Genomic DNA, 25,206 nt, shown 5'->3' with positions numbered 1-25,206 from the left:
GGAGGGAGTGGAAGGAAAAAGAGAAAGTGGAAAGGGGTGGAGAGCTCTGAGGCGAGCAGGTGGGAGCTGGGTGTGAGGACAGATAAAGAGGAGAGAGAAAAGTTGTCAGGCGAGAGAGGGGGAGAGAAAACATCCGTACTTGCATTCACTGAAGTCAAGCGTGAGCCTCTGCTTCCTGCTCTAAGCCCCTGACTCTTATCCCAGTGCCCACTGTGGGTATGTGCGAGTGTGTCTGTGGTGTGGGTGCATGTGGAGTTCAAACTCTGAGTAATCTAAAGCCGTACATGGCTGACAGTTCAATATATAAGAAATAGAGTCAGGCTGAAGTATCACTGAGGTTTATGACAGTCTAAGACAGAGAATTCCTTCAAATTGTTTGTGAAAATGATCTCCAACTGCACCCAAACATAGTAGGAACACGCCAAGTATGAATATCAACCTTCACTCCTTATAGTCATAAGCTTTAAGATGTCAGCACTGGTTGATTTGTGGTTGCACAGTGGCATAAAATACTACTTGAGCACCTATACAGTCAGAAATGCAACAGAAAAATGACTGTTTAGTGCAGCTAAACAAATAATTTTGTTGCTCAACAATAATTGCATCCTTCACTAGCAGGGATTTTACCAGGTGAGTGCTTTTAAAACTTGATGCAGCAGCAGTTGGAAGTGTTTCATGGCCAGACTTATCCCCACAGCACTGCAGAATGGTCTGACTGCACCTTATCATTATTCTGCTACAGCAAGAGGACAAACAGAAACGCTCATCTTTACTTCTTTCGTCTTGGTTTGCCAGTCCATTCTGTAGAACATAATGGTCTGACTGCACCTCAACAGGCTGCTATATGGGGGGAAAATACTGTGGCTTGTTTGTATTTCTTTAAACCAAACGCAGTCATTGTGGGCAAAACTAAGCGAAGTGTGCAGCTTCTATGTTTCCTCAAACGTTGGGATCACTGTGACTAGCGCTGTCATTGAAATGGATAATCCTCTTTTTAAAAGAATAGCATTTCTGCCTAAATGTACGATCTAAATCCCGGGCAAAACTTGAAATTGTCAGCGCAGTAGGTTGCTAGCGAAGAAATTGGTGACACACAGATAGCAGAAGGAGAGGACAAAGCAATGTCAGGCTTAAACCCACATCCAACATCCAGGGAGTCAGACTAGCACTCCTTTAAACCAGTTGTCTTGGGTGGTCCAAAACATGGAGTTCACCAATGTTGTCCCTGCAAAATAGTAATGTTTCAGTGGAACATTTACACACAGGGAGGCAAGCACTGTCATTAAAATAGCGAATTCACCAAATGAACCGAGCAGGTCTGTCTTGCTGCTCAGTGGCTGTCGTTGTTTCCCATGGATTTTGTACCACAAATAGAGAAGAGGGAGGAGAAAGCTGCGTGAAAAGCCAGGCTAATATGACAGACTAATGCCCCAAGTCTACATCCTGTAAGTAATATTAAATTAGCTGTAACTTAACCCTCCTGTTGTCTTTATTTACCAGCACCAAAAAATATTGTTTTGTTGTTTGAAAAAAAGTCCAAAAATTCAGCAAAAAAATTCCCCAAATTTCTGAAATTTGCAAAACCTTCAGGAAGAAAATTTCAATAATTCCTTAAAAGCTTTATTAAAAAAAAAAAAAATCCCCCAAATTTGGCAAGAAAATTCTTGTAAATATTTTCAAAAAATGACTAAAAAATCTTCCAAAAAAAATCTAAAAATATCTAAAGTGATTACGTATATATCAGTAAAATTTCCTATATTTTCTTTAAGAACATTCTCAAAAAAGTTGATTTTTTTGTGAATATTCATAAAGAAACTTTTTTTATATTTCTTTTTTCAACCAAAAAATGTTCAAAAAAAAAAAATTCTCAAAAATGTTTAAAATGTGGACATAAAAATATTTTTTTTCCACATTTTCAAACTTTAAAACGGGTCAATTTGACCCGCAGGACGACATGAAGGTTAAAACAGGCAGAACACTTAACACAGAAGCTAATATCAGTGAGATAATGTTGAAAGCGTAAAATTAGGTGCAGACTGACTCTAGCATGTGAATGGTGAACTCTGCCACTATCAACAAAAAACTTCCACACGCCAGTTACAGGACACGGCCATCAGTCCCAACATTAAAACCACTGACAGGTCAAGTGAATATCACTGACTGTCTTATTACAATGAAACGTTCTGCTGGGAAACCTTAAGTCCTGGCGTTCATGTGGATGCTGCTTTCAAATGTACAGCACCACCCACATAAACATTGCTGCAGACGTTGTACATGCCCCATAGCAACAGCACTCCCAGTGGCCTCCCCAGCAGGACAATGCCCATTTCCACACTACAGAAACATAGAATTGGCCTCCAAACTCCCCAGACACCAAATCACTTGAGCATGCAAGGAGGCATCGAACAAGCACGAGTCATGGAGGAGCCCTTCCACAAACCTCCAGGATCCATTGACACTTCCCACATGACACCCCTGGAGGTCAGAGCTGTTTTTGGTGGCATGCGGAAGAGCTGCACAATATTAGGCAGGTGGTTTAAATGCTGTGAGTGATTGGTCTGTAAATATAATCAGCGATAAACAGCATCAAAAAAGGGGCATAGTCTATATGAAAATCTGAAAGCAGCTGCTAACATCCAGCACAAATGCATGTATAACAGAAAAGTGTTTTGAGACAATCAAAAGAGTGCCCGCATTTGTGATATCAAAATTCTTACAATATTTTACTGAGTACTTTTTTATTCATGTAAGAATTCCTGTTTAATTACAGCACAAGAATTCAGGTGATTTCTTTCAGTATTAAAAAATAAAGAAATCTTAGAAAACTACTTTTTTATCTGTCCTTCATCCTTAAGTTCTTTATTGCTCATGATTCATGATGTACTAAATCTAAAGGGAAATCTAAAAGAAAAGACATAAAATAATGTCTATCAGTAGGCGCATCAGGAATCTTATATTAGAAACGAACACACACACAAACAGCGACTGAAGAACTGGTCCTGCAGCTTTAACAGTGAGCCACCGCACAACCTTTGATTTCTGATCAGCAGGCTAATGATGTTTTCTTCCTCTGTGCAGTAAAGTGTGACTGTTCCAGACTCACACACACACACACACACACACACACACACACACACACACACACACACACACACAGTGAGTGTTGTGATGACGAGAGGAGGGCAGAAGTTACAAAGCAGCCCCTCCCTCTCATTCATCACTTGCTTGGATCGGCTGCATCCAGAACGTCGCCCTCGGCAATGATTTTCATGTCGATTTTTTGGAACTCCGCAGCCGCTGAAACCTTACACTTTCCTCCAAATCCAATAGCAGCAAGACTCACAAAAAAATCACATCAGATCCTCTGCAAAAAGTCCCTTTTTTCACCAGCAAACCTCCACCTCCCCGCTGCTGATTACACCCTTTGACTGAGCCTACACATGTGCACAAACACAAAAGCCCTCTTCTTCTTAGACCAGCGGTATTTTTACTCCGTCCTGTTAACACCAGCATGTCGCCTCACCAACTCACTCCTCTCATCTTTTTGGCACACTGACTGACTCTCCTGTCCTCTGACCTGCTGCTGATAAAGGACTCACATTTTCTGTTTGCTAAACAGCTCTATATTTATCAGCAGCACAAAACTGACATTCACTCCAGCCAAACAGCTTCCAAACAGGAAGCGTTGCATTTAAGGACATGTGCAGGTATGCCGCCTCTCATAGGACAAACGTCTTTCTGCGAATGTGATGTAACACAAGAAGCACAGACGCGGCCAATCTGCAGGTCCGCTAAAGCCTCCTAAGCTTCCCTTTGAATAAATGATCTGATAATGACAGGCTGAAGATTTATCAGATGAATTATAGGTGCAGGTGTGTGTGTCTGAGCGTGTGCTGGCATTGTGTGAAGGCTGATGACAGTGTCGGATTGAGGATGGAGGGGAGGATAAGAGGATGTAGTCATGCATGGCAAGAGAGACCAAAACAGGAGTGTTAATGTTCCCAGGCCTGCGGCTCTGACTTTAGCTGTGCCCTTGAGATTTATTGCGTGTGTGTGTGTGTGTGTGTGTGTGTGTGTGTGTGTGTGTGTGTGTGTGCATGAGCTGATTCCTGCTTTTGAGCGAAGGAAGGAAGTGTCTGAGAAGGAGCTCCCATGTTACTGATTTTGATTACAATTTAACCTTCCATAGTAAAAACAAAAAGCTGCTGTCACTCGTGCATTAACCTTTAAGATAAACTGTCGTGATCAGAGCCACAAACACCATAAACACACACACGCACACACAAGCGCACACACAGTGACACGCGCTGCCAAGCCCTTAGGAGAGTCATCATTGAACCGTGCCCATTCATCCAGGGCATTTGGATCCACTCAGCACGGAACATGAATAAAAGCCCGGCTTTCAATCGGTCTCAATAAAGCTGCCGAGTCTATCAATCAGGATGAATTCCTGCTTCTGATGGTGACCCCCCCGGCTCGTTCTCCGCCCCGCCTCCACCCAGCCGTTCATCATCTCCGCCCTGTGACGGACGGACGGGCCGGAAGCGGAGCAGGATGGAGGAGGATGGCTTTGGATCGGTCTGCGCTCATGAATCACTCATCCATGCAGCTCACAGAGATGCTCTGCGATCGCTCTGCCCCACTTAAACACACACAGTCACGCATACATGAACACTGCTACTACTACGACTACTCCAGGGGCCTCGCTGACAGTCGGGTTATAGACTGGCGCCTGTAACATGAGCTGAGTGAAGCGTCCAGTCGCATAATGTCGGGTCATCATTAGAGATATTCTGTCAGCCTGACGCCGTCTCCATGAACCTGCCCCACTTCTACAGCTACAGCAGGTTGGAGATCACAGTGAGCAACTACTGCAACCACAAACCATACAGACACCGAAACATGGAGACAGTAAACAGGAGACATGATGGAGTCGCTTAGTGTCACTATGAGTCGACTTCTGCCCGTCTCTGCACTGGATTGACCTTTAAGAGTAACTCAGCAGGTATCAGTAGTTCTTTTTGGCCTTATTTTTCTGTGTAGGTGAATCAGTTAGGAGACTGATCTACTTCCCATTATCGGTATTCTTTTAAACTTGATCCCCAGTAAATAAAATTAATTAGAAAAAGTGCTAGCTAGGCTCTGATGCAGATTCCTCTCTCTGTCTGTAGCCGATGTGTGCAATCTGATTAGTTACACATCTCAGGTAGCTGCCAATCAACACCAGAGTTTAATGGCAAAAAGCCTTTTTAAAAAAAAAAAAAAAAAACCTATAGAAATCTTAGATGAACATAAACAGTTTTGTGTTGGAGTTTTTGTCATTCTAAGTTCTGATCCTAGGATCTGCAAACGTATATCGGTTCCAAATCTCTGTTATCGGTCTCCTTGATTACTGATGAGAACCCAGCATGACTCCTAATGTCCGCCTTCCAAACTCCGCCACAAATTAGCGCCGCTGTGTGGAACACAAATCTACTGATGGGTGTCGTTATGTGTAGATTTACACTGCATCATGTATGAAGGTCAAACACAGCAAAGGTCGACAAAAACAGGATTGTGTTGGTGGCTTTGTAAAGGAACCCTGCGGAGTTTTGTTGTCAGCAAAGAACAGTTATGATTACATTCAGAGTTTATGATATTAAAGTCATTTGCTCACATCCTCGAGGCATAAACACTTAAAACGTGCTGTTTTTCTCAAATAATTGAAAACCTGCATCACTTGTTGGAAAACTCCACAGGGTGCCTTTTAATTTAAAAAGTCCAGTTCACTTTGACTGCCAAGTCCCAGAACTGGTTATATTCGTTAACTTCCTGTGAATTCTACTTCATTCTAGGTTTGTACATTCACTTTAATGTGTCCTATCTGCTCGTGTTTTTGCTTTCTCTAGACAAACTCTGTCGATAGGAGACAACAGTGACTAATGACTGCTTCAGGTGCCTTAAGGCATTCAGGAAACTCACATTTTAACACTAGTTTCACCTTTTAACTGCAGCAGAGATAAGGCATCACTCTCTTTGTGACCCCCTTAACACCTTCTGATGTGCTTTGTATGGATGAGCTGTGTGTGTGTTTGTTTCTCGTCATGATCATCATTTACAGGGTGTTACTCAAGAGCACTTCACACAGTATGCAGGTATGTCCACCCACTCAGAGAAACCAGCAGCTCCGTAGACTCTCGAGTGGTTAAGCTGAACATGTGTGTGTGTGTGTGTGTGGTTGTGTGTGAGTGTGTGTGTGGTTGTGTGGGGGGGTGTTATTGCTCGCAATAATCTCAGAGGTCATTCTGTTCTCCTGAAGTGAAAGCATCCTTATTGCTGTCTCTGTCTGTCTCTCTTCACACACACTCTCACACTCACACACACTCGCTTTCCAATATGTTACGGAGCACATTGCAAATATCTCAATCTGTAACAAAGAGAGACAGGCAGATCTTTGTTCGTAGCGGAGCCTTTGGTCTCCTCCTCATCGCTTCTGCTCCTTCCTTCCTTCCTTCCTTCCTTCCTTCCCTTGTCTTTAGTGATATCCATCCTTCCACATCAGTCCGTCACACCTGCATGCCAGGCTTGCTTAGATCTCCGTTACCCTGGTTCCCTCCGCCTCCACCTCCACCTCCACCTCCCATCCCTCCCCTATCGTCCTCGTCATCGCTGTCCAGCTCCTCGCTCTTCCGCTTGCTGTAGCGCTCGTACAGCACCATGAGCACGCCCATTACCCAGGCCGACACCGTGCCGGCCGAGAAGATGACGAAGCCGATGGCAATGAAGAAGAGGTAGTCCCAGTAGCCCAGGCCCTGGTGGCAGTCCGCCCGCAGCTGCATGCCCACCTCCGCCAGCCGCTGGCCCGCCAGCTCCGGGGGATTGTGGCAAACCGTCTGGCCTTCATCTGGAGAGTAATGAGAGAGGAGATTAATGAGGAGGGATATAAAGAGAGAGAACTATCAGTATATATGGCTGAGGATGAAGGGCAGAGCACTGGGAGAGAAAAAGGGGGAAAATGTAATTACTCCGGAGGTAAACGTGTGCACCCAACAAAAACACACACACACACACACACACACACACACACACACACACACACACACACACACACACACACACACACACACACACACACACACACACACACACACACATAGCTCTTAACAATGCAGTGATAACCTTTTGCGATAAAGGATCCCCAGAGACACTATAGATTTCCTCTGAGTAATGTGGGTCTTCGGTGTCTAGGACATGGAAACATTATTATGCCACACACACACATACATGTGCAGAAAGGTGACGAGACTCGACCGCGATCCTACGACGCATCAGCCCTCCCGCCCTCCTCGCCGCACATCAATATCCACTAACAAATCACCGCGCAGCAGCCTGAGAGATAAGGAGATGAGTGTTTTCCCTGACAAAACATCTGCTGCTCGTAATGAGGAATATGATAATCAGCCCGGGCGAGCGCCGACCGCACAGAAAGGCAGAAACAAGTTTATTTACGGGGTTTGATGGCCTACATCGGAGAGGTCAAAGGTCAGGGTTGGATTCTTTTGCTCTTCACACCTTCCTGCACTCTGCTACAGTGACTTTGCAGCATTAGCATATACAGTACACTCATGTATATCAATTAGCGTGAATGCAAAGAGGAAGAGATGCTCTGTATGCGTCTGATGGTGTGATCAGAAACAAGGAGGAAGCAGGGTACAGCACTGTTTTCTATCAGTTCATCTGACTTTTAGCAGCGCTGCTAATTCCCATGCTCCTTCCCTCTCACCCTCCTTGCATGCTTAATTGCATTTGTACTCTCCAGAAAGGGCAGAAGTTTTTTTTTTTCCTTTCCAGGCAGGGAACAATGAGAGAGATGAGAGAGCTGAAAAAGAGATAGACAGGCGAACCGAGACGAGAGAAAGTAGGGAGACAGATAACAGCACAAAGCAGAGACAAACGGAGGGAAAAAGACAAACAAATGCACAGACAAGGGGGAGCAATTTGGAGACATTTGCACACTTCAAGAAAAGCACTGCATAACGTGAAGATGAGAGAGGAATCTGGCCGCAGTCCTGGCCTCTGATGGATTATTACTGCTAACAATGTTAATTAAACTGCAGTCATCTACCCATAAAGCTAAAGGTCTGAACATGGAAATGAGCAATGGGGGAAGGATGGAGGAAGCGGTCAGATATGATCTATACTTCTCAGACTACTTGCCAGGGCTTTTGCAGGAGCAGCGGCTGAGATAGAACAGATCTGCAGGGAAATGATTGGCTTCCACACACACAGATGAACTTAAATCCTTTGCAAATCCTTAAGTGTTTTTTGTGCTCATATCAGATTTAACCCCGAGATAACCACAAGTCAGATTAGTCTGCTGATTAGATTAGTCAGACTTAAGGGTTGAAAATAACCATTCAGCAAACTCTGCATTTTGTAAAAGGTTTTTCAAAATGCATTGGCGGTGGTTTGATGTGGCTTTTGTGCAGGTTAAAAACAGACACTTCAGTAAACTTGATTTGGACACACTCACTATACTTTCATGCATTCATGATTACTGTTCTAAAAGTGTAAATTTTGCAGTACAAACAATGTATTTAATATGCTAATTGAACATCATCAGTGCTATGGGAGATACACTTAAATACAACTACGTGTACTTGACTGGACTATTTTGAGACGCCATTAAGACACACTTAAAGTATATATAAAGTTGTTTTTTTTTTTGCTGTGCTTGTAGAAAAGTACTTTTTTTCAATTTTAAGTGTATTTTAATCCACTTTGGATAACTGTTAATACACTTTGATCGATCAGCCACAACATTAAAACCAGTGAAGTGAATGGCATTGGTTATCTCGTTATAGTGGCGCCTGTCAGTTAGGCAGCCAGTTCTTGAAGTTGATTTGTTGGAAGCAGGAAGAACTGTCAAGCAAAAAGATCTGAGCGGCTTTGACAAGGACCAAACAACTGGGTCAATGCATCTGCAAAATGGTAGGTCTTGTGAGGTATTGCAGTGGTTAGTAGCATCCAAAGTGATCCAAGGAAAGACAACCGGCAAACAGGGTCATGAACGCCCAAGGATGAGTGATGTTCTTGGGGAGTGAAGGTTGACCCGTGTGGTTCGATACCACAGAAGAGCTACTGCAGCAGTCACTGCTGAAAGCAATAATGCTGGTTATGATGGAAAAGTATCATGGATGGATGGATGGATGGATGGATGGATGGATGGATGGATGGATGCTATATTCATTCCCTTGGTTAAGTTCAAGGTATCCAGTAGATCACACATGTTACAATTAAGAAAAATGAAACTAATGCAAAGCAACGTGCTGGTAGAAGAAATAAGGTGCTAAACTGTGCTGGTTTTTACAATAAAAACGACTAATAAAAGTGTATTGTACAGTGTAACAATAGGGGTGCTTGAGACCTGGTGGACCCAGATGGCAGCAGGATGAAAAGAAAGCGACCAATGATGCTTTGGACAACGTTCTGTAGTGGAACCGTGGGTCCTGGCGATGCTACTTTGACATGGCACTGGTTCTCCCTGAAGGCAGCAGTGGTCTCATTCAATTAAGGATATTGTGCCATACTACACCGCAAGAAATGTTCAGGAATAATTTGAGGGACATGACAAAAAGTTCAAGATGTTGTCTTGTCTTCCAAAGTCTTAATCTGATTGAGGTCCCACCATGCAACCTCATGGACTTTAAGGACTTGCTGCCAACGCTTTGGTGCCTGATACCACAGGACACCTTCAGAGGTCTGTAGAGTCCAGGCCTTGATAGATCAGAGGTGTTTCAGCAGCACAAGGGAGGCCTACACAATATTAGGCAGGTGGTTTTAATGCCTTGCACCACGGTGTATAATATATAAGAATTATAGTTAAAATTCAATGTAAATGTGTGGATAACACATTTAAAAATGAGTTCCAAGTGTGTCTGCTATTATTAAATGTGTTTAATACAATTAATTGAGCATCAAAATAGCTGTGAGGTGCACTTAAGTGTAAGATAAAGTGATCAATACAGACTAAATGACCACCTCACCAGGGGGCTCTGTGTCAGTCTGCAGAGGAAAAGTTGTGCTGATGCCTTTGTGACTGCTGGGCCTGTTGTAGTGATGAATTCTCTTCTGTAACACGATAGCTGTGATGTGTGTTAATTTGACAGTTTTTCTTGTCTGGGCAGACTTAGCATTTAACATTATGCATGTGAATTAGTGGTCACTGATGTGCAAAGATTAATGAATAGTTGTTCAGTAGCAGCAGATCAAACCGAGGATGAACCAGGAGATGTATAAAAACACACTCTGAGACACTCTTAGCCCAATTTTAACTGCAGAGGCTTCCCCAAACTGTCATTTCTCATCTCCCCCTCTCCTCGTCTCAGCTCAGGGTAGGAATATATGACTCTATCTAAGGCTGTTTGCACTGAGATATGATCAGTCTCTTCTAAGACTGTGACAAACACTCTGCGGTTTAAGAAAAATCTGCACAAGAGATCTTAATTAACACCAAGGAGAGGACATACAGAATGGAAAAATGTCTCTGTTAATGCTGCATGGTCAGCGAGAGGTGCAAAGGGCAAAATTATACACTGCAAATTTATACACAGACATTATTACACCGTGTAACAGGCCAAAACGGGACTCGTGGATGATAAAGACTGCTGGAAGTGTAAAATATGAATCCTAGGAGCTTCAGTGAAAAAGAAAATGAAGCACTTTCCATTGCTTTAATGTGGAAACGCTTTTTTGTTTCTCCTTTGTGCAAGTCAGCTATCATAAAGTACTGGAGAGGGGTTGCAGAAACCAAAGACAGGTCTCTCTTAACACATTTAAAGAACTTAGATGTGTGTTAGCAGGCTTTATTAGCACTTCAGGGATTAATCTCCAGTAATGTTGCAATGAAGCAACACCATTTTATGGATACTGCAAAGGAAAATCTGAGGTGTGGTGTCATTTTTTGGCAATTTATCGAGGAAAATGTAATAGGAAGTGAGCACTCTTGCTGGTTTTATTGTCAAAATGTTGTTGTTTTATGTTTTACTGCTCATTTTATGTCTTTTAGCATCTTTTATGTGCCCTTCAATGACCTATGTTGCTCTAAGGCCTTTATATGTTGGAGAATGTGAACTGAAGTGAACTTCCTTTTGCTCCTCTCCTCTTCTTTTTCTGTTTTCCTTCCCCTCTCTGTATCAGTTCTGTCCCTCCGTCACTCTCCGTCACCATCTGTGACGGTCTGGGCCGGCTAGCCGATCCACTCAGGCCTCATTACCCTGCCAGGTTCGCCTCCAGCCAGGTGTGAAGATTTTTTCCCTGCCTATGTGTGCGTGCATTCAGGCCGCTGCGTATTATTTCTCTCAATGCAACATTTGTAACCGGATACTGGAACAGTGAGGTGCAATCAGCGGCTGCACAGACACATCCGGGTCTCATTTGTCCTCCGTCTTCTGGTCACAGTGTCGATGCATCTTGTAGCAGTTCACAGTTCCTGGCTGGTCTCTCCTCGATAGAAAAGTGCGATGAAAGTCAAGATCCCTAAAACAACAGGCCCACCAGGATTTGGCAGGTGTCGCTACGGTGTTTGTTTGACTTGCTGCCTTTGTGTTTTTGCTGCCAGTTTTCTGTGACACATGTGTTCCATTAGTTAATTGGTCCTTTGTGTGTGTATATATAGTCCACCATCTTTCACTTTGAGTTCGTCTGCATTCTTGTCCTGCGTCATTCGCCTCCGTTCTTTGCGCGGTTGTTCCTCCAGCATTCACAGCTTATGCCTGGTACCTTTACTTTGCACTCTGGATTCTGTAACAGACTGAAGGTCATTTTCGTTTTTGCAACCTGCCTCTTGTGCCCTGCATTTAGGCCCTGACTAAAGTGTTTTTATCTCAGGCAAAAATGAAAAACCTTGTCATTTCCAAAGCTTGTTTCTTTCCTCTGATCTTTGGGTGTCCCAGGCTGATGGCTTAGTAAGGTAGACAGTAGTAAGGCCACTAAAGCCACATCTTGAGCCCGATTCTTTTCTCAATGATCATTTTGCCCTCATACCATTGATGTCTGAAATGAATTTAAAGTGCTGCTCTTAATTTAAATCTAGGTTCAATAAAGAAAAAAAAGCTGTATTTGCACTTTTACAGAACACTATAGGAAGCCAATAGAAGGAATCTGTGATATCGACTGTACCTTCCCAGTGCAACACTAATTAACGTTTGGGAGATTTCACCAAAACCCACACGGTTCATCTTGTGGATTTTCTTGAAAGAAATCATGTGAAAACTTCTATTAAGGGTTCCTTCAGTAAAATTCAAGTCCTTTACTGCGTTAACATGTTGCAGAGAGTTCATAGATCAGCACCATCTAAAGGCAACACTGATTTAAAAGTTACATCTAAGCCTTTTATGATAGTAGGGCATTATTTTCATGGCAGAATGTATAAATATGTAATGTTGACGAACAAAGATGAGTTTATAGAGGTTAATCGATGCCCGGAGCAAGACTTAAAGTTAACAGGACCTTGCAAAGTACTGAACTGTTGCTCCAAATACTTTTTTTCAGTTATAAATTTTTATGTTTAGTCATCAGAGCAAAATTTCTCTCCTTTCTCTTCCTTCTCAGCCTAATGAGTTACTTATTTTTTTACTGCGTGAGGTTGAAATTTGTGCTAAACATTCACAAAATCCTGGAAGTTTCTTCCAACTTTCAGAAAAGCAGTTGTTGCTGAAGATTTTACAAACCAAAAAAAAAAAAAAACTAATAACATCAAATAACAATTTTCTACCCAAGCAAAGAATCTTCAATTTCCAAATAATTTATCACTGTTTTTGGAACCAAATTTAGATTTTTGTCATATTATTGTAAATTCCTGTCATATCTAAAAGTTATTTGATATAGCATAAAAACTGACTGCCACAGATCTCGCTAAATATAGCGTCAGATCTGAAAAACGGGAAATAATTGGAAAGCTAAGAATACAAAACATGAAAAGCATACAAGTGGAGTATCGTCTACAGTCTTTAATAGACTTAGTGTTGTGTAATATACCACTTCATTTACCAACAGTTTGCAAAAATTAGGATATAGCTATAAACTAATGCTCATCAGACCTAGTAAGGATGTAGCAGGTAAACCTCTGAATGCTTTAAATGAGAATAGGTGTGTTTTATCGCATTTAAAACGGTTATATTGCCGTCTTGTCCCTCAAAATGTACAAGATCTGGCTTTAATGCACACCTATTCATAGATTTCTGTATTTAAACTGGTTTGCTTTGTTTCAGGCTGCACAAAATTTAAGTGAAATGTGAACCATGCAGCTGTACTATGTGTTTAAATAACAAAGTCCGAGCATTTTTCAGACAATAAGCACTCAGATTTAGACTGGGTTAGTGTTGTATCTCAGTCTACCAAACCTAGGGAAGGAAAAAAGTATAAATTTCCTATTCCAGTTATATTTCTCCTGAACATTTGTTGCTGTGTTTAACGAACCATTCATTGCAGCTTCCCATAATCAAAAATAGAGAAAATAATGCAAGTATTATTGGAGAACATAGGAAAGAAAGGTGGCAGTCGGGATGATTCACTCAGTCTCCCTTCACCGTCTGTTTCTTTGTCACTCAGTGTTTTCTCGCTCATCCCATCACTCATCCTGGGAAGCCAGTCAGACATCAGTCTGGCACAATGCCCTTGACATTTTCAGATGTCCCTGTTTTTCACAGTCCCTGTTCCTTTCACCGAATCTTGTCTGCAATAATACATGCCCTGACACTTTTATTGAATGGAATTGAAATCATAATACTCTAGTTTTCAAGGCCAGTATTTAAGGGATAAAAAAAAATCCTGCAGTTCATAACCTTGACTAAATCCAAGACTGCCTTTTTGACTGCATCCAGTTTTATTGCTCTAAAGCTGCAGTTGGCAGAAAATAAAAGATCTAAAAGTCAATTTGTGACTTTACATGGAGTTTAAAACCAACTCTGTGTATCTCTCTGTGCCAGAAGACCACTTGAATTACAATATGCTAAAGGCTTATTACAGAATTTTAGCCCACTGATGGCAAAGAAATAATGCAGACTCCAGCTTTAATACAATAAAGAGACATCTTCTGTGATTTACAGATTGATTCTAAAACATACCATTTTGAAGAAAATAGCACTAAAATGCTTTTTAAAGTCCAAATTTGGGAACATAAAGGCCAACTTAAGCTCAAATTGATCCTTGTCTCAGCACTTACCCTGTTCATTTTGCCTCTTTATCAGTCATAAAGTTTCTCTAAGTGTCTGTACGTGCAGCACTCAGAAGTTGCAGGACGTTTTCAGGTTATGCAGTGTGCATCTGTGTGTGTGTGTGTGTGTGTGTGGGTGTGTGTGTGTGTGTGTGTGTGTGAGGGAAACTCAGAGAGAGTAAAAGGAATGTGGGAGAAGCAGATAAAGAGATGTGTGTGTCCTCTTTGTTCCTGCACAGTAGCTTGAATGTGCAGTCTAATTCCAGCAGTTTCAGGACAGTTGCTGCAGCCTCAAAGAATTCACTGGTTTTGCATGCGTTTACTGCACTGCAGTTTCCATATTTCTGCACCTCAAACAAGCACGAGCTGAGAAGTCCTGCAGCATTAGATGGATACGGGACAGCAAACCCTCTGCCCTCTTGTAATGAGATAGTCTCATCTGAATTAGGCAACGTTTATCTTTGTGACAAACGTTATATTTCAGCCTGCAGTTAGATTCTGTGATATTGAAGGTGGTGAGACGTCACGAAACCAGCAGCAGGACAGAGTGTGGCAGTCATCTGTCTGTGCACGGCATGATGTCAGCGTGCTATGAGAATATTACCAGGGTTACAGTCAGTGGTGTCAGTGTGCCACGATGCAGACTTTGTCGTGAAGCATGCCGCTGACCGGACACAAAGTCCAGCAGCTCAGTGACACACTCCGGGCCAGAGGCTGTAAAGATAAAAATAGTACCGGAGGAAATAAACAGCAGCAATCAGAGGAATAAACATGTAGCACCTTACTTATTTACAGATGCAGGCAGATACAAGCAAGTGCTCCTCTAAACACAGCAGAGCTTTCCAGGAATCCTGAACGGGGATTTTATTCAGAAGAGAGCGCACAATCAAGCGCCCCAGTGAGCGTGAATGGTAATGTTTATGTGTGCGCATACATCTGTAATCAGAACTGTGCTGCTGCAATTCAGTGATACAGTCTCCATGTCAAATCATCAGCTGGATGCATAGATTGTTCGGCTGGATGGTTTCCAGGCTGAGCTCTGACACACTGGCAGAGGGCTCCTCACCTCCCTGGAGGAGGAGCTAACGTAGGGCCAAGATGCTACTGAAAAACACTGTTGACTCTTTTGTGAGCTTCCCTCAGTTTCCCTCCTCTCTGATGCTCAGATGTACAAAAGAGCAATGAGCAGCAGAACTGTTATTTCAGGTTTTTCCGTCATACATGTTGAATGCAAATGCATGAGGTGACGTCTGCAGTTTAAAGGATTAAAATGCAGGTCGTGTATTTGACACTGTATGTGTGCAGAACGTTCACATTATATACATACATGATGGGAGCTGTGAGGTATTAACCTGCAGGGCCGAGAGCCCGTCCTGTGAACTGTGAACAGAGCTATTTATAAGCAGATTAATTATGCCAATGCATATGGTAATCAGTGTGGCTGTGGTCTCTTATAGAGGGGGAGGCTGGAAGCTGTCGACACAAACATCCCCTAAGACCCGCAATGTAGGCGACTGCAGCGGCTAATGCTTGATGTTGTTTTCGTGTATATACAAACATGCAAGGTGACCACCAGTCAGACATTTAACCTTGAGTGAAGCCCTCTAACTAGCTACCACGCTAGCTACCATGAATTATCTACCTGCTCCTGTGCTGATGCCCTGCTGGTGACCTTGACCTCTGACCTCCACGTGGAACCGGTAACTTGATAAAGGTCATAAGATTGTAGTAGGCACTGATGTTAAATAAGCCCTGATTCTGTGATGCATTACTTAAAATACTGCAGAAATTAAAGGTTAGAACAACAAAAAGTGTGTTTATACGTGTTCTTTTCTTCATTCTGTTAAGTCATGTGTGATTTTTTTATCTAAATATCTACATTTAAGGAACCAACAAGGTGGAATATGATTGAGTGGAATATGATTTGCTTTTCAGAAAGTCATTTTTAATTTGCACCAATCAGCCACAAGATTAAAATCTCTGACAGGTAGTGTGAATAACATTAATTATGTCATGACAGTGTGATGCTACTGGGAACCCCTGAGTCCTGGCATTCATGTGGATGTGATTTTAACATGTGGGTCAATATATAATTGAGGGACTTTTGAAGATCATGGGATAAAAGCTGCATACATTTTTCTTAAAAGTAAAAAAAAACTTTTTATGTTCATTATGATCATGTCTTCACAAATTCCAGAATTAATTATTACAGAAACAACCACTTATTAATAAAAAATGACTGGATATCACTAAAATGTCAACTAAATAACCGTCCAAATTTAATAACAACCACCTTCTAATCGCGTTAATTCCAAATTACATGACCTGCACCACATGATTCTTTTCTATTTCTTAGTTATTTAATATAAAGTAGTGTGTGAGTCAAGTGTGGAATTATGGCATGTCAACAGGTTTACTACAATATCTTTATAAATAACTTTCAATTTTACTCAATTGTATATATAATATGTAGAAGAATCTTTCGCTAAAAATGCCATGTGGTGTTTGGTTATAGACGGTCGTGTTCATTTTAGGCCTGAAAACAGCAAAAATGTCAACTATGATGCAAAAAGTCCCGCAATTATACACTGACCCAGGTACAACAGTCCTAAGCACTGACTATAGACCAATCACACCTCCAGTGCCAACAGCATGCAGCAGCCTGCCCCAGCAGGACAATGCACAAAAACTGCTCAGGAAAGACTTGAGAAACACAACCAAGAGCCTCCACTCGGCCTACAAACTCCCCACATCTCAAGCCAACAGAGCATCTGTGGGATGCACCAGAACAAGCCCAATCCAGAGAACCCAAAAGATCTGCTGCTAAACTCTTAGTGTAACATACACAGGACACACAAACATGTTACATATTCATACTCCAACAGGTCAGAGCTGTTTTAACGCTATAAAGGTGACCTACACAATACAAAGCAGGTGCTTTTAATTTTGTAGCTGCTTAATATATATTTTTATCTATTTATGCATGTGTCAGCTGTTTCAAGTGTTTGGTATTTGACTTCCCTTTTGATAAACCTCAGTGACTTTAACTTTCTAAATCTCAAAGCCTTTACTTTTACAGGGATGTTTCTAAAATACTAAAATGTCATCATTTCTCAGAGCCAGAATTGTAAAATCAAAAAGAATTGTTGGATTTTCTGTTTTCCAATGGTGCTCGAGCTACTAGTGTCCAAAAAAAATAACCAAATTGAAACTTGTAATTGTGACATTTCATTGTACATGTTTAATTTATAAATTTGCCAGAATAAATAATTTGCTTCAACCAGATACAGTATAAAAACTAATAAAGATTCTGAGCTCCTGGGTGCAACAACAAAGTCATTAACAACTCAGCTAAGACTATGACAAAAATTCAGGGACTCAGTTGAAGTGGGTTGAACTGCAGGCTGTGTTCACCCAGAAGAGACAAGTATAGAAACAAATTATAAATGTAGAGTGAAAAAAAAAATTATAGTAGGTAGGTAGGTAGGTAGTAGGTAGATGTTTTGTGGTGATAGTAAAACCTGTGGGAACTTGGAAAAATGTTGTACATGTTGATTCCAGTTTTTGTTTTTCAATATTTGTAAAGTAAATAAAGGGAAAAAGAAAAACTTTTTTTCCTATTTAAAGATGAATGGAATTATAACTGTCATACTGCACAGAAGACATATATTAGTTCTCGCCACTTCTAACTATGGTTGTGTTGTTTCCACGGAGGTGCAAGACTTTAGATTGCAGTGAAAAATGAGCCCACAGTGAGTTAAAATGTAAAAGGAGCAAAAAACGCCTTTGAATTCAGAGGTTTAATAGAAAAGAGTTGTATTTTCCTATTGTTCATTTTTCATTTCAGAGATACTTACTCAATGACGGTTATACAATTAATAACATTTCAACTAAATTACGTCACCAGACATGTTTTGCGCTCCAAACTTCCCAGAAGAATCTGATATTTAAGGCGTTCTGGGGCTCCTCCTCTCCCAGCGAAGCTCCAATATCTCGCCGTTTATCCAGCTAAACGCATCATACCGGGGTTGGCGAAGACTAAGAATAGCTGACCTTTCCTCCATCACATCCACTAGGGCTGAATAACTCACGCCTTCACACTCCTCTCCTCTCAAATACGGCATTAGTCAGATTACCACCATCCTCCTTTCCATCATTTCTCCATATGATCCCTTCTTCTTCTGGCAGAGGATGAGTGAAGAGAGAGAGAGTGAAGGTCAGATAGCAACAGCTCTCCCTCTCTCTTTCCTCTATCGGTTCTTCTTATCAGTCTCGCTCTCTTTATCACCTACCACTTTTCATTCCCACTCTTTGCATTTATTCTCCCTCCGTGTCTCCCCTTCAGCTTTTATCACTCCCCTATTCGTTGACGTCCTTCTATTTCTTTTAGTTTTTGCTCTGTCATCTTCACACTCTCTGCTTTCTCCCTTTTCCAATTTTATTCTCTTGGCTTGCATGTTGGTTGGCCACACACACACACACACACACACATGCACGTACAGTACATATATATATACATACAAACACCTGAGCTATCTGTGCCTCAGGTGATCACAAACACACCCACACAGGCATCACATCAATCTTAGTTTCCGAGCTTCACACCGTGAAATGCACGGAGACATAAAAATACATACAGACCGGCGCTACACAAGTACACCAGTTGAATTCGATATGCTTCTCGTGCACCAGATGGGTCGGAGGAATGGTTCCAGCCGATAAATAATGTATCATCTACCTGTATTAAATTGAATCGATGCCTCCTTGTCATAATAAATGTTTTAATGGATTTGAGTGACAGATCTGGGGCACAGACGATTGGTAACTCCTTGATAGATAGCCTGTCTGTTTCTTCTTTTCCCCTCACTGTATCCAAATCCATTTTAATCCATTTGTCTAGCCCTTCCTGTCTTATCTCTTTTCTTTTGGCTACTCCAGTTCCTCATGTCTCATCTCTCAAAAAATCAAAGATTCACTTTCATTAAAGAGAAATCAAATCCGATTGTTTGAAAAAGTCATTCCTTTCATTTTGCTTTTCTTTGAACCTGCTGAACTCGTGATTCTCCTTTTCTTTTTATGAATATTTAACATTTGCCCCATGTGTGGCCCCTTGCCTTGGCTCTTTGCCTCGGGCCTGTGAGCCGTCCAGGACACTGACGAGCAGCCAGAAATACTTTCCCCAACACTGGAGCCATAACACCACAAACTCTGCCAGCCCCGAGCAGGACAAGCCACTTACATTGTGTGTATTTATCCGAGGCACTCGTCAAAATCAACCTACAGTGATACGAGTTGTTAAACAAGATGAAATGCCACTATGACAAGAGACGGTTTAGTCCCCGAGTTGTTGGAATTGACAATGGGTGTGTTTTTGGTGGGCAATATGGGAACACAGATAGCAAAATAATTAGAAAATCTTGTAGAACATATATTGTACTCAGTGATGTAATCTCATTACAATTACAACTAAACAAGCCCAAGACATACTCAGCAGAACTCACAAAAACACAACTATGAAGTGCAAAAAAAGTACATTTCTGAGCATAAAACAGTACTGACAACAACAAATTATGTAACAAAGCTTGTTTGCAATATAAGGTTATGTTTGTCTATTTAACATATCTCCACTGAAGTGTAATATTTTGATGTCATAAACATCTATGGACACCCTAATGAACTAAATAACTAATTAAGTCAAGTTTAGGTAATACATTTGGTTGTGTTTGTTTCTGCTTCTCTTTAAAGACACATTTTTCAGTTTTTGCCTGCTGGACACGTGGCCCATACAAACCAACAATCACACATGTTATGGTTTTGTTAGGTGGCTATCGCTAACATGCTAACAGGATATTGCTTGTTTACACATTCAGTCAGGTGTCTGTTCATGAGCGCAAGTCCAGTAGTCATTTCAGTATATTTCTTTTAGCTCTAATTTGGTCTCCACCAACCTGCCAAACATCACGCTGTTTAGCTGCTAAACGCATCACTCTATTTGCTACTAGCTATCACTGTTGCTAACTTTGTCTGTCTGTTGTTTAGCGCTTAGCATGTACAGCGTACGGTACATTTGCTAAAGATTTTTTTTCTCTTTTTTGGCAAACAGCTACGTGAAACAATACTGGAAACAACAGTGAAAGTGAAGCAAAAGTTGGAGGCAGTAAAACCAAAATAATGCACTGAAAGATGCTAAAATGCTACATAGCGGTGAGAGGAACTACAGAATTGGCCATTAAAAATGTAAGTTTCTGGCTAACAGTTGTGGTTAACCTTTGGCAATATTAACACAAGTTTGTAGCAAGGTCAAACTATATTTAATACAATTACTGAATAATATAAACTGACACGTTTGCCTCTAAAGGGAAACTTGTTATCAGGAATGTATTGAAAGTCCTGGAAAACTTTGGTGGCCAAACACTGATGAACATGTTTGCCAGTCGTGTCTCATTATTGAGTAGAAAGCAACATGCACACTACTTGCTCGGTCTAATTTGTGGTGCAGGTGAATCAAAACCCAACATATTCAACTTATTCAAAACAGAATACAAAGGAAAAACATTTCCCCCACACACATCACTCAATAAATCAATGCAAAGGTGATACGTGTGTGTGGAAATAAACTTTCTTCAATAAACTTATTATTGCCAGAATATTTCCTGAAGTTTCTCACTAGTGGCCAACGCAACCAAAACTGGAACAGCATTTTTTGGCAAACAAATGTCTTTGCTGCAAATCTGCCACAAACATTTTGCTTTAGTAAGTGGACTTAGATAATTCTGAGTTTGTCACTGTGAGTCTTTTAGCTTTACTTGCAGCCTTTTACAGTGTAAATTTAATTTCAACTAATATATTTTTCTCTGTGTCCTTTCATTTCCATTCTGTTTTTTGGAACTTAGCAGCTGTTACAGAGTGGCTTCCTAACCTGAGCTTGCATTACTTGTAATATTTGTGTCACTTCAGACAGAAGTTTTTTCATTTTTGTTTTTTTAAACCTTGAAAATCCTTCAGAAACCAGTTTGGAATCAGTCCAGACAGCAACATCCAACATATATAGTCTCTTTACATTGACCACATGACTAGACTGCTCGATCCACCAGCTCAGACTCAATAATAAAGACGTTTTTTGACCTTTTTTTGCTGTTATTTCCTTTTCTTGCATTACATTATCACACTCTATCTCTCAGACGCGACTGGAAAGCAGCTGCAAATCTCACAGCTTTCCTCAGTCCGGATCTTGGCTTTATTGACTGCCAGAGTCAACTCATGTCAGCCTTTCTCTGACGCAAACCCAACACAAAACGAGCAACTTCCTTAAGCACAAAAAACCACACAAATACACCAACAAAAGACGCAAAACCAGGAATGCAAAATGACTAAACAAAAACCTATCAAACCAAACCAGATGTTTCAGTCAGTCCATGCACGAATTATAACCCTCTCCAGCAACATGAATGAATTAGTTACTGTGTCACGCTCACAAACATACACACTTGCATGCACCTGATTCATATTCAAACTGAGACGTAGCGACAGCTGGAATCTCCGTACGTTTGACTCACAGCCCTGCAGTCAGAGCAGGGAGGCATTCATGGACACAGAAATGCACACTTGACCCCGTTCACTTGGTGTAGCTGGTTAGTTTGGTTTGTTTATGTCCAAACTCCACTGGTCCCAGCTTCTAAACTCCAGCGTGATGATGAATCGCCGTTATTTCGGAGCTCTGATTTAAACCGGTGCAGGTGTGAGTGTTTTCTGATGCTCAGCTGTGGGTGTCGGATTGTGTCACTTAGGATTCAAAAGCTCTTCTGCGAGTGGAGTATTTGTTCTAATTTTGTTGCAGGAATGTGCAGTGAGAGCGTGTGTGTGTAGTTTTTTGAGGGTTCTTCAGCTGTAAAAGTGAAGGTGGAGCTGCTGTCTCCTAGTGGCCTTCCTCTCCACCTCCTGGTGCCTGAATCTCACTCTTGTTTCCCACAGGGCCTCGGCTTCAGGGTCTCCCCTCCAGCCTGCAGATCTCACACTGACTCACTCTTAAACGGAGTGAGTCACTTTCAAACACACACTTCACACACACGTACTCGCTGTCCTTAGCGGCAGCATACACTGGAAAAAATTACCCTCTCAAAACAAGAAAAAGAGAACTTCTTTCAGGGAACTTTTACCTTGAAATAAGTGAAAAAATCTGACAATAGAACAAGTGAAAAATGGCTTGGTAAGATTTCTTGAAATAAGATATGATATTTAGAATACTGAGATCTTAAAATTAGCTGGGACAACTTATTTTACGCTATATTTTACCAGGATTGTCAAGCTTAGGTGTCTTAAAATAAGCCAGATATTCTTTAAAAAAAAAAAAAAAAAAAAAACGCAATTTTTCACTCAAAAATACATTTTTGCTTTCATGTAACCTCCTAATTTGAGATGTATTAAACTTATTTTGAGTTTTCTTGTAAAATACAACTCAAAACAAGATAATTTCTAGATTGACAACAAGATATTTAAGATGCATTGTCTTAAAACAAGTCCCTCGATCTTGCTGAAATGTCACTTGTTAAGTGAATTTATCTTAAATCGAGTGGGATGAGACATTTTGACTAAAAATAAGACAAATAGACTTGGTAAGATTTTGAGTTTTTGCAGTGTAGGAGTCCAGCTTTTTTTGAGTACCATCATTAACCGTCCGGACTGAAGGGCCGAAGCATACGGCAGCGGGAGCGCCAGCACACCCAGGTGCATGAGTGTGTGTCTGAGTGTGTGTGTGTGTGTGTGTGTCTGAGTGTGTGTGTGTGTGTGCGCAGACAAAATAGAGGTACAAAAGGGCACAATCATCCTCTCAGCATTATCTCTGCCTTCAGGACCCAGATAGACTAAAGCAGCAGCATCGATGGGACCAACACAGGCTGAAAGGCGGCAATTATCAGCAACACCCACATTGTTACAGGACCTAACCCAGTTCACCTGCTTACAGCTAAGCTCAATTAACGTGTACCAGCAAAGATCATCTCAGCTTGTCCTCTCTGAGAAGGTCACGGGTCTCATTCTCAGGCGATTTGTCGGGTCACTCTAATTCAATCCCTCTCAGTTTAAGGGTCTGAGGTTTGCTGTTGCTTTCCAGGTAACAGTAACCGACTTGTTAGGGGGGTAAACTTGAGATATTACTGAGACGTGAAGGGCGGTTTGAAGGGGTTGCATTGCAGTGGAAGGAAATCTTCAGATTGCTCTGACTCTGAGGTCAAACCATTAGCTCTGAAGTCTGTGCGACTGCATCTGCCTCTGCATCTGTGTACACATGGGGAGTGCACGTGGGAATATGTGAGCATTCATATCCAGAAAATAAAGCAATGAGCGGTCCAGCATCAGGATCTAAATTGACCAAGCGCCCACAATCAAATTATCTAAATGAGCTGATGTGACAGTAACAAATGATTAGACCTTGGAGCGTCTTTGGCTCATGGTCTTTGCAGGAAAACAGAATTTGCCAGGAAAGTGGAGCCAATCATGCAAGAGACCACCAGAAAGAGGCCCAATAGGGACACAGTGTGGACTTGAAGGGGCCACATTTAAGCAAAAGATGCAGGCTTTTTTCACATTTTCTGCTGCCACTAACAGAAGCCTTAAAAAGTCAAATGAAAAAGTGCATTTTAACATTTTTCCCAGTTAAAATCGCCCTAAATGTGCCTCTTTGTGCAAGAGATGATTGAAAACTACGTGCTGAGCATCTTTCAGAGCCTCAGCCTCACCTTGGAACTTGAACCCCTCTATCTGCACCCAGAGGCAGAGGTCCTCCGTGTCACAGTCGCACCTCCAGGGGTTTCCGCTGAGCCCCAGAGAGCGCAGAGCCGGCAGGGCGATCAGGCTGCTGATGTTCAGGGCCGTCAGATTGTTCCGACTCACATCCAGCACCTGCAGAGCCATGTTCTCCGAGAAAGCGTCCGGATGGATCTCCCCCAGACTCGGGTTATCCGTCAGCCGGAGCATCACCAGAGACGCCAGTGGCCCGAAAGTCCGGTCCTCGATCTGCAGCAGGGTGTTGAATGACAAGTCCAGGTAGGCGAGTTTCCGCAAGTTCCCGAAGGTGGACTCGGAGATCTCAGTCAGAGAGTTGTTGCTACAATCCAGATAGACCAGATCGGACAGGTAGTTGAGCTGCAGCGCCGGCAGGTCCCCGATGCGGTTGTTGGAGATGATGAGCTGCCGGGTGGCCAGCGGCAGGTCGTTGGGGAACTGGGTGAGATCCTGCCCGGCGCACTGGACCACCAGCTGGTCGTCGCACACGCATCTGTCCGGGCAGCCGGCTGTGAGAGCCGGGGAAGGGGCCACCCCCATCACGAAGATAAAGAGGAAGAGGAGTCGGAGGGACTGTGCGCTGGGCTCGGGCAAGAGACGCATGACGAGGCCGCCCAGAGCGTCATGAACTCGGGCTGAGCTGGACCAGGACTCCCCGGCGCTCTCCGGGCATCCTGCATGGGTCTGAGGAGCTGGGAGGGAGGAGAGACGGCTGCTCTGGGTGTCTGGGTGTCGCTGCCTGAGATCCGGGCTGCTGTTTCTATCCAGCCTCCTTTCCTCTCTCTCAAAGAAACACTATCGGCCGGTCACTCACACGCACGCTGGCGCACGTCGCCACGAGACATCATTTGAGAAGGTGACCGGAGAGACCCGTATGGCTCTGTTGGAGGGGGAGACGCGTGGCAGCTTCCCGGACTTTGTCCCACCTGAGAGGACCAGAGAACCGCTGGATGCTGTCGATCCGCACTTCGGAGTCTCATCTTTGTGAATTAGTTGTCTCCAACAGAGCGTGTACTTTCCAAACAAATGTCATGACTTGCGTAAAAATCCCCGGAATCCTTCACTCCCCAGCAAATCTTCTCAGATGGTGTCCTCTACTGTGTGTTTGTGTTCTGAGTGTGCGTGGGTGGTGATGTGTGCTACTGTCCAGGCGTTTGTTTCCTTCAGGAGCGCAGAGGAAAGTGCGTCCTTCCACTCAGACAGCTCGCTGGGACTGAAGCTCTCCGCTGCGC

General features: G+C 42.4%; 1 protein-coding gene across 1 annotated transcript; it reads right to left on the bottom strand.

Annotated features, from left to right (window-relative positions):
* Window positions 1-580: 580 nt before the first annotated feature.
* LOC111564997 (leucine-rich repeat-containing protein 52-like) lies at window positions 581-25,206 on the bottom strand. Its single transcript, XM_023264916.3, has 2 exons — window positions 23,929-25,206; window positions 581-6,883 (listed from the first exon to the last, which is right to left on the bottom strand). Exons 1-2 carry the CDS (start codon window positions 24,575-24,577, stop codon window positions 6,546-6,548), a joined length of 987 nt encoding a protein of 328 aa, XP_023120684.1. The 5' UTR covers window positions 24,578-25,206; the 3' UTR covers window positions 581-6,545.

Source organism: Amphiprion ocellaris, chromosome 2 (assembly GCF_022539595.1).
Source record: "Amphiprion ocellaris isolate individual 3 ecotype Okinawa chromosome 2, ASM2253959v1, whole genome shotgun sequence".
In the NCBI taxonomy this organism is placed as follows: domain Eukaryota; kingdom Metazoa; phylum Chordata; class Actinopteri; family Pomacentridae; genus Amphiprion; species Amphiprion ocellaris.
The sequence above is the reverse complement of the archived record's forward strand: the minus strand, read 5'-3'. Positions and strand labels throughout refer to the sequence as shown.